At 42.0% G+C, this 10,692-nt stretch overlaps 1 protein-coding gene across 1 annotated transcript in view; it reads right to left on the bottom strand.

Moving 5' to 3' along the window:
• Window positions 1–1,824: 1,824 nt before the first annotated feature.
• Window positions 1,825–10,692, bottom strand: part of BMP6 (bone morphogenetic protein 6) — a 344,682-nt gene continuing 335,814 nt past the window's right edge. The window contains exons 7-8 of the mRNA XM_077269843.1: window positions 4,300–4,410; window positions 1,825–2,255 (exon numbers count right to left, since the gene is read on the bottom strand). Of these exons, the coding sequence (XP_077125958.1) occupies window positions 2,106–2,255; window positions 4,300–4,410 (261 nt within the window). The 3' untranslated portion in view covers window positions 1,825–2,105. The remainder of the gene's footprint in view (window positions 2,256–4,299; window positions 4,411–10,692) is intronic.

The raw sequence follows: 10,692 nt of genomic DNA, 5'->3' as shown, positions 1-10,692 counted from the left end.
CTTTTCTTTTTCCTATAGGTCCTTAGAAATACATGTTTAAAATTAAAAAGAAATCACAAATTGTTTTATAAATACTGCCATAATAATTAAAATTAATTGTGTTCTTTAAAAGCTTTTTAAAATGTTGAATAAAAGGTATGAAATAGGTTTCCAATAAAATACTGATCCAATTGGATTGTATTGATAGCTCCCCATATAAAACACTATATGTTTACGTACATAATTTGCTTTCTTGAGAGCATTGAACGTTCTGAATGTAAAAAAAAAAAACAGGTTGAATGACTTTAAGGCTATGAACAGCTTTGAACACTTTATTATTATTATTATTATTATTATTACTATTTATTTTCCTAATTACCGTATTTTACGCTTTGTAAGACGCACTTTATTTCCCCCAAATTTGGGGGGGAAATGTGGGTGCGTCTAACAAAGCGGATATACCGCTTACCATTACAGGCTGGGATGAGGGGGTGTCCGCCGCTGCTACCGCCCGCCGCCGCTGTCGCCCGCCGCTGCTGTCACCCGCCGCCACTGCCGGGGTTGTCCGCTGCTGCCCCGGGTGATGCTGGAGGCTCCGGTGCTGCGGGGGGCTCTGGCGACATTTTGTGAAAGACCAGAGCCCCCCGGCAGTTCGTCCATGCGTTCTAGTATGACTAACTCCGGGAAAATGGCCCCCGGAATCTCGGGAGATGAGATTTCAGCACTGAGATCTCATCTCTCGAGATTCCGGCGGCCATTTTCCCGGAGTCAGTCATACAGGAACGCATGGACGAACTGCTGGGGGCTCTGGTCTTTCACAAAATGTTGCCAGAGCCCCCCGCAGCACCGGAGACAGCCCTGGAGACAGCCCTGCAGCACTGGAGACAGCCCTGCAGCACCACAGCCCCCTGTAGTACCAGAGCCCCCTGCAGCACCAGAGCCCCCTGCAGCACCAGAGCCCCCTGCAGCACCAGAGCCCCCTGCAGCACCCCTCATCCCAGCCTGCAGCACAGCAGCCCCCATGCAGCACCGAAGCCCCCCTGCAGACCCCATCATCCCAGCCTGCAGCAATGCTCCACTCCTGCCTCCAGCAACGACCCTGAGACCCTGATCCACCGCAGCCACAACCCCTGGTAAGCAATAAGACGCATGGATTATAAGAAGCCCCCTCAATTTATTAAAAAAAGTTTTTTCCTATTTTTCTCCTCAAAATTTGGGGTGCGTCTTATAATCCGGAGCGTCTTACAAAGCGAAAAATACGGTAATTAAAGACATGTTATGTTTATTTAAAATGTTCTACCAGCTTGTAGAGCATGCTTGATCCACATTTCATAATAAAACGAGCTTCCATTTCTGCAGACATTTCCTGCAGTCTTTGCTCATTCCTGAGACTAATCTATGGCTAAATTCTAGTTGATTTACTTTTATTTATTTATTTTAGCTTAGTTTGCCATTCGTAGAATTCAGAGAAGGGCAGCAGACACGATGAAATGAAGACAGAAATAGATTTTAGTCTATTATATGCAACCTCTGGTGCATGCAACAAATCAGAATTTTCCATAAGAATTTATCAGCTTGATACAAGTTTTGAGCGCTATACAGAGGTGATCTTATAAAATCGGTGATTTATGAGATGTTTTCAAATAGATAAGTATTTTTGGTCTGGATAATCACAGTGGAAAAATTTCTAAAAATCTTACAGCTCATGTTAATCATGTTTTCAAAAGCTATATGGTAGTACATACGGTATTTAATAACCAGAAAATGCTATTAGTTTTGGTAAAAGTTAACTATTTAGGCACATTTAGAATACAGACTCTGGACTACAAAGGAAACACAAAGATTAATACATATATTATTTATTTTAAATTGAAACACAGCTTGATCCAAGCTAACGATAATGAATTTGCAAAATTTGCATTTTGGAGGATTTCATATGTCCAACTTTGAAGTGAAATAACCATCCAGTGAGTACAAGAAATACACATAACTGGCATCTTTATAAGTAAGCATTGACCATGCTCTTGCTGAATATTTCAGTCACTATTAGCAAAATGCAATCAAATGAAAGTTGATATTATTGGATGATCCTCTCTTGGTTGTCGACTTCGTAATATGACTGGATCTTAATGACAGCCACATGCTCTTACCACCATGTTCCTGTATTTCTTAAGTATGACATTGGAGTTATCATCAAAATAAAGCACGGAGATGGCGTTTAACTTGGTTGGGGCACAGCATGGCTTTGGGACGTAGTCTGGATTCATAAGGTGGACCTGGTGAAAATAAGATGAGTGTCAAGCAGTAGTAGGGTATTATAAAACCATTTGAACTATATCAAGAAGTTATAGCAGCTTAAAAACTTTTCACAGTTAGTAAAAGTTTGCTACCACACAGTGCTCCCCTATTAGAGATCGGCCCAGCCTGTTAGAATCTGTTTAGTTTGTGACTATCTGCCATTTTCTTGTGGCGTTCTGGCTGCTGGTCTTTTTCCTCTGGTGCTGGGTTTGTCTTGGGTCAGGTGTTTGTATCAATCTTTATTAACCAGCACCTGCCTCCCAGTCCTTGCTGGACAACAGTGTTTATCTGCTTGAGCTCTAGCTTGGTGCTTTGCTTTGTGTTCTGTGTGTGTTATTTGTGCAGTGCTGGTACCTCTGGTTCTGCTAGCCTTAGTTTCTGTTTTCTATTGGTTTCTGCAGCCTTCTCTGTATTTTCTATTAGGAGGTTACCCATTTTTGTACCCAGTCCTTAGTTCTTTTAGGGAACCCCTTCCCCTTATCTATAGGTCTTCGCTTGAGATTAACCTAGGATCGTCGGTGGGTCTATTCGCAAGGAATGGGTCGCCCACTCCATCGTAGGGTTTCAGCCTAGTCATAGTGCAGGGTCAGTTTTCCCCCTTCTACCTTAGTCCTGTGTTGCAGATCCGTAACACAGGCTTTACGAAGCACCAACAATCATAACGAGAACTGTGTGACTATACAGTACCAGCTGCACCAATTTCCTTTCTGCACTCCTCTTTACGCTCATTTCTTTAATTAGGATTGGTGGTTATACTCTTTCTACAACCAACACAATGAAAGAGCCTAGGGAGGTAAGTAATCACTGAACCACAGCTAAGAACAATTAGCACCTACACTGTTTTAGACCATCAGGGTTTTCAAAACCAGCTAATTTTCTGCCCTAGGATACCAAATAACACCAATAAGAATCCTTGCTTTGCCTTAAACCACCAAGGATACTGACATTAGTCCTGTTTGACCAGGACCACCAAGGATGCATAGATTAACCCCATACATAATATACTGCATGCTATTCTTCCCATATGGGGGTGTGATTTTTATGCTAATTGGATTACTAATCTTAAAAGGAATTTTTCAATAAAATTTAAAAGTTTTTATGGGACTGTTTGAGCTGGAGTACCTATTTGATCAATTGCTTTCTCCTGCCGCACTGCAGTTTCTGTGCTTGGAGTCGTAGAAGACTTAATGTGTGAGCTGACTTCTTATATTTCTTTATAATTGTGTCATCAACACTTCACTTCCATGGATGCTGATAACCTCCTCCCTAGACAGTAGATTGAATTCCACAGCAATTCTGCAGCGAATCCGAAACTACAGCTATAAGTAAAAAATGCAAATTTTGCAGCAAATGGTGCAAAATCTATGGTGTAAAATTACTACACTCGTGAATCTGCCCTTCGAATTCAGGCGAATTGGTGAATTTCTGATTAATCCATTTGTGATGGATTGTATTGATAAATGGACACTGTTAGGTTACTTTTTTTACGCTGAAAAGTTTAATTGATTGTGTTTCTCAGCCCTATATACAATGGTTATCTAATGAACTAAAACTAGAGATGAGTGGATCGCTTCATGCAACCACGGTCCTGGTCAATGCTCTCTGACTGTTGACAGGAGCTATGCAAATTTCCTGATCTTCCGGGATCCTGGGCTCATCTCATGATTTGCTGTGCTGGTGCATCGTCACTGGTGCACCACACGATGCATAGATGAGGTCACACCAGGCTGGTGAATCAAACGCCACTCCGAGGAACCTAGAAGGTCAGGAAATTCTCGCTGCTCCTGTCCCCAGCCAGAGAGCACTGGCCTGGACCATTGATCGGGGTTGCACGAAGCCATCTGCTGATCTCTAAGTAGAACCTAACTGACCCCAACTGATAGTATTTGCCTTCAGGACAACCCTATTAAATGTATTATGAACTTTAATAAAAATGTTTGCAGTTTTTTCAGTAAAAACTATGTTATTTAATTCATTTGAATTGAATTATTCTCATATCAACTTGTCCCATACATTACTTACCAGAGTTTGCACGATAGCGTGGTTTGTGGCATTCATGTGAGCATTCAATGGAAATGAGCATTCTCCTCCGCAATAGTTTGCAGCATAGCCTTTTGGTGCTATTATCCAGTCCTTTAAGACACAGAGATATGATTATCCCAAACAGCTATAAATATAAAAAGAGGCCCCATAAAAGCAATGATCTGTAGGGCTATGTTCACACTTTGCGGTTTTTACTGCGGATCCGCAGCGGATTTGGCGCTGCGGATCCGCATCAGTTTTCCATGCAGGGTACAGTACAATGTTACCCTATGGAAAACAAAAACCGCTATGCCCACTTTCCTTTTTTCGGCAGGAAAATCCACGCGGATTTTCTGCGGAAAAAAAGAAGTACCATGTCAATTCTTTCTGCGGATTCCGCAGCGGTTTTCCACCTGCACCAATAGGAAAGTGCAGTTGGAAATCCGCAGTGGAATCCGCAGTAGAAACCGCACAAAAAAACGCAGTGAAAATCACCGCGGTTTTGCTCTGCGGGTTTTGCAAATCCGCTGCGGAAAAATCCGCAGTGGAATCTGCAACGTGTGAACAAGCCCTACCACTAAAATCCCTTCAAAAACCAAAAAGTTGACAACTGCATTAATCGTCTAATACAAATGTTGGATGCTCATTGACAAAGCAGTGATGCAGCAATATCAGCAGCAAACTTCCACCCAAATGTATTATGGAACACCTGCAAATGAACAAAGGGGTGTCGACCCCATTAGCTCAGCTTCAGCAAAGAAGATTTTTTATGTTAAAACTAGAAGTGAATACTGTAAGAATTACATTCCTATAATCCTCCTTATTGTAGTCATTCCTTGTGTCTCAAAAACAAACACACGCATTGTAGATTTTTATGACAACTAACTAATGAAAGCAGATTATTATGAACACTAACCTGGAGAATAACATATTGATATCAGAATATTCACAGACATGAAAAACTATTTAACATTGCTCTATAAAACTCTACCTATGTTCATTTTATATACTTTGTTTCAGAAAAAAAATATTCCTATGAAAAATATAACATACATTTAAAAAGCATCTGTCCCCATTTTTGTAATTATATACTGTCAGTTAAATTTTATCTTTATTAATTAAAGAGCCTGATTCAACCCTGATTAAAAAAAATGGAACTATGCAAAATGTAAAAAAAAATGAATTGAATGCAATGATTTGGAAATCCCTCATAGACATATTTTATTCATTGGAGAACATAGGACACATCAGAAAAAATAAGTCATTTAGAAATTGATGGCAGCAGCACTCATCTAAAAAAAGTTGGGATGTTAACAAAACATTGGAAATGTAAGTGGTACTAATTAAACAAATGTTCAAGTCACACAACTACTGGTGCTTCTCACAAAATTAGAATATCATAAAAAGTTAATTTATTTCAGTTCTTCAATACAAAAAGTGAAACTCATATTATATAGAGTCATTACAAGCAGAATGATCTATTCCAAGTGTTTATTTCTGTTAATGTTGATGATTATGGCTTATAGCCAATGAAAACCCAAAAGTCACTATCTCAGTAAATTCGAATACTTTATAACATCAGCTTGAAAAATGATTTTAAAATCTGAAATGTTGGCCTACTGAAATGTACGTTCAGTAAATGCACTCAATACTTGGTCAGGGCTCCTTTTGCATCAATTACTGCATCAATGCGGTGTGGAATAGAAGAGGTCAGTCTGTGGCACTGCTGAGGTGTTATGGAAGCCCAGGTTACTTTGATAGCAGCCTTAAGCTCGTTTCCATTGTTGGGTCTGGTGTCTCATCTTCCTCTTGATAATTCCCCATAGATTCTCTATGGGGTTAAGGTCAGGCGAGTTTGCTGGCCAATCAAGCACAGTGATACTGTTGTTTTTAAACCAGGCATTGGTACTTTTGGCAGTGTGGACAGGTGCCAAATCCTGCTGGAGAGCTAAATTCCCATCTCCAAACAGCTTGTGGGCAGAGCGAAGCATGATGTGCTCTAAAATTTCTTGGTAGACGGCTGCACTGACTTTGGTCTTGATAAAACACAGTGGACCTATACAAGTAGATGACATGGCTCCCCAAACCATCACTGATTGTGGAAACTTCACACTAGACCTTAAACAGCTTGGATTGTGTGCCTCTCCACTCTTCCTCCAGACTCCGGGACCTTGATTTCCAAATGAAATGCAAAATGTACTTTAATCTGAAAACAACACTTGGACCACTGAGCTACAATCCAGTTCTTTTTCTCCTTGACCCAGGTAAGACGCTTCTGGCGTTGTCTATTGGTCATTAGTGGCTCAACACAAGGAATGCGAAACTTGTAGCCCATGTCCTGGATACATCTGTGTGTGGTGGCTCTTGAAGCAATGACTCCAGCAGTAGTCCACTCCCTATAAATCTCCCCTAAATTTTTAAATGGCCTTTTGTTAGCAATCCTTTCAAGGCTGTGGTTATCCCAGTTGCTTGTGCACCTTTTTCTACCACACTTTTTCCTTCCACTCAACCTCCCATTAATATGCTTGGATACAGCACTCTATGAACAGCCAGCTTCTTTAGCAATGACCTTTTGCAGCTTACCCTCCTTGTGGAGTGTGTCAATGACTGCCTCTGGACCTTTGACAAGTCAGCAGTCTTCCCCATGATTGTGAAGCCTACTGAAACAGACTAAGGGACCTTTTTAAATGCTTAGGAAGCCTTTGCAGGTGTTTTTGTTAATTATTCTAATTTACTAAGATAATGACTGTTGGGTTTTCACTGGCTGTAAGGCATAATCATCAACATTAACAGAAATAAACACTTGAAATAAATCACCCTGTTTGTAATGACTCTATATAATATGAGTTTCCCATTTTGCATTGAAGAACTGAAATAAATTAACTTTTGATTATATTCTACTTTTGCAAGAAGCACCTATATGTATGAAAAGAAAATGTTAGAGAGGCAGAGCCTCTCCAAAGCAAAGATGGTCAGAGGTTCATCAATCTGTGAACAACTGTATATACAAACTGTGAAACAATTTTAGAAAAATGTTCTTCAAGTTAAAATTTCAAAGACTTTGAAACTACTTTCTACAGAACATAATTTAATCACAGATTCAGAGATTCCGGAGAAATCCATGTGCACAAGGGACAAAATCGACTGTCAATATTTCATGCTCATGGTCCATGGACCCTTAGGTGCCACTGCATTAAAAACAGGCATGAGTTGTTCATGAAAATCACTGTATTATTAATAATACTTCCAGAAATCATTGTCTGTGACAACATTTCCATGTGCAATCCACAAGTACAAGTTAAAGCCATATAGTATATCAATACAATCCACAAACATTGCTGTTATGATCCGGTGACCTTGGAGCCGCATGAGAGACTTTCTCAGGAGTAGGTGGTACCTGTACTGACCGCAAACCCTAAACTAACACCGCAACTAGAAGTAGCCGTGGGATGTACCTAACAAGTCCAAGACACCTCGACACAGCCGGAGGACTAAATACCCCTATAGATGGAAATGGGAATTCTATCTTGCCTCAGAGCAGAACCCCAAAGGATAGGCAGCCCCCCGCAAATATTGACTGTGAGTATAAGAGGAAAGACACACGCAGGCAGAAAAACAGGATTTAGCAAAAGAGGCACTTCTAGCTAAATAGAAAAGGATACGACAGAATTCTAAGCGGTCAGTATAAAAATCCTAAAAATATCCACAGCAGATAATACAAATATTCTACATCTAACTAAAGACATAGAAAGTATATCTGCATCTCCTGAGAATCCAGCATGACTGAAAAATCCAAACAAAGTCTAAGCTGGACAAAAACACAATGAATTGCACTGAATTGCAAAGCACACTGCATGTGTGCACAGAGACAAAAACCAGACACTTATTTTAGCTGAATTTGGCAGCAGGGCATGAGGAACCAGAGAGAGATGCAATCCCTCCAAGTACAATGGACAACTGGCACGGACTCATGGATCCTGCACACCTAAATATCTAATAGAGCTGCTATCAGCAGAAACACCTGCCCTGGATTACAACCCCAAGACAACTGCACTACCACCAACAACCACCGGAGGGAGCCCAAGAGCAGAATTCACAACAGTACCCCCCCTTGAAGTGGGGTCACCGAACCCTCACCAGAGCCCCCAGGCCAATCAGGACGAGCCAGATGAAAGGCACGGACCAAATCAGCAGCATTGACATCAGAGGCAAAAACCCAAGAATTATCTTCCTGGCCATAACCCTTCCATTTGACAAGGTACTGAAGCCTCCGCCTTGAAAAGTGAGAATCCAAAATCTTCTCAACCACATACTCCAACTCCCCATCAACCAACACAGGAGCAGGAGGATCAACAGAGGGAACAACGGGCACCACATATTTCCGCAAAAAATCTATGGAAAACATTATGGATGGCAAAAGAGGCCGGAAGGGCCAAACGAAAAGACACCGGATTGATAATCTCAGAAATCCTATAAGGACCAATAAACCGAGGCTTAAACTTAGGGGAAGAAACCTTCATAGGAACATGACGGGAAGACAACCAGACCAAATCCCCAACCCGAAGCGGGGAACCAACACACCGACGACGGTTAGCAAAACGCTGAGCCTCATCCTGAGACAACACCAAATTGTCCACCACATGAGCCCAAATCTGCTGCAACCTGTCAACCACAGAATCCACACCAGGACAATCAGAAGGTTCAACTTGCCCCGAAGAAAAACGAGGATGAAAACCAAAATTACAAAAGAAGGGCGAAACCAAGGTAGCCGAACTAGCCCGATTATTAAGGGCGAACTCGGCCAATGGCAAGAAAGCCACCCAATCATCCTGATCAGCAGACACAAAGCATCTCAAATAAGTTTCCAAAGTCTGATTAGTTCGCTCGGTCTGGCCATTTGTCTGAGGATGAAATGCGGAAGAAAAAGACAAATCAATGCCCAGCCTAGCAGAAAAAGGCCCGCCAAAACCTAGAAACAAACTGGGAACCTCTGTCGGACACAATATTCTCCGGAATACCATGCAAACGAACCACATGCTGAAAAAACAACGGAACCAAATCAGAAGAGGAAGGCAATTTAGGCAAAGGCACCAAATGAACCATCTTAGAAAACCGGTCACAAACCACCCAGATAACCGACATCCTCTGGGAAACCGGAAGATCTGAAATAAAATCCATAGAAATATGCGTCCAGGGCCTCTCAGGGACCGGCAAAGGCAAAAGCAACCCACTAGCATGGGAACAACAAGGCTTGGCCCGCGCACAAGTCCCACAGGACTGCACAAAAGAACGCACATCACGCGACAAAGAAGGCCACCAAAAGGACCTACCAACCAAATCTCTGGTACCAAAAATACCAGGATGGCCAGCCAACACAGAACAATGAACCTCAGAAATCACTCTACTAGTCCATCTATCAGGAACAAACAGTTTCCCCACTGGACAGCGGTCAGGTTTGTCAGCCTGAAATTCCTGCAGAACCCGTCGCAAATCAGGGGAAATGGCAGAAAGGACCACCCCTTCCTTCAGAATGCCGACCGGCTCAAGTACCTCAGGAGAATCAGGCAAAAAACTCCTAGAGAGGGCATCAGCCTTAATATTCTTAGAACCCGGAAGATACGAGACCACGAAATCAAAACGGAAGAAAAATAGGGACCACCGAGCCTGTCTAGGATTCAGCCGTTTGGCAGACTCGAGGTAAATCAGATTTTTATGATCGGTCAAGACCACAATACGGTGCTTGGCTCCCTCAAGCCAATGTTGCCATTCCTCAAACGCCCACTTCATAGCCAACAACTCCCGATTGCCGACATCATAATTGCGTTCAGCAGGCGAAAACTTACGGGAAAAGAAGGCACACGGTTTCATCAAGGAACCATCAGAATTCCTCTGAGACAAAACGGCCCCTGGCCCAATCTCAGAAGCGTCAACCTCAACCTGAAACGGAAGAGAAACATCTGGCTGACGCAACACCGGGGCAGAAGTAAATCGGCGTTTAAGCTCCTGAAAGGCAGAGACAGCCGCAGAGGACCAATTCGTTACATCAGCGCCTTTTTTCGTCAAATCGGTCAGGGGTTTAACCACACTGGAGAAGTTAGCAATGAAACGGCGATAAAAATTAGGAAAGCCCAAAAATTTCTGAAGGCTCTTCACGGATGAGGGCTGAATCCAATCATGAATGGCCTGAACCTTAACCGGATCCATCTCTATAGATGAGGGAGAAAAAATGAAGCCCAAAAAAGAAACCTTCTGCACTCCAAAGAGACACTTAGACCCCTTCACAAACAAAGCATTATCACGAAGGATCTGAAATACCAAACTGACCTGTTTCACATGAGACTCCCAATCATCGGAAAAAATTAAGATGTCATCCAAATATACAATCATGAATTT

Source organism: Ranitomeya variabilis, chromosome 6, assembly GCF_051348905.1.
Source record: "Ranitomeya variabilis isolate aRanVar5 chromosome 6, aRanVar5.hap1, whole genome shotgun sequence".
Lineage (NCBI taxonomy): Eukaryota > Metazoa > Chordata > Amphibia > Anura > Dendrobatidae > Ranitomeya > Ranitomeya variabilis.
This window is presented reverse-complemented; position numbering and strand designations above follow the sequence as displayed.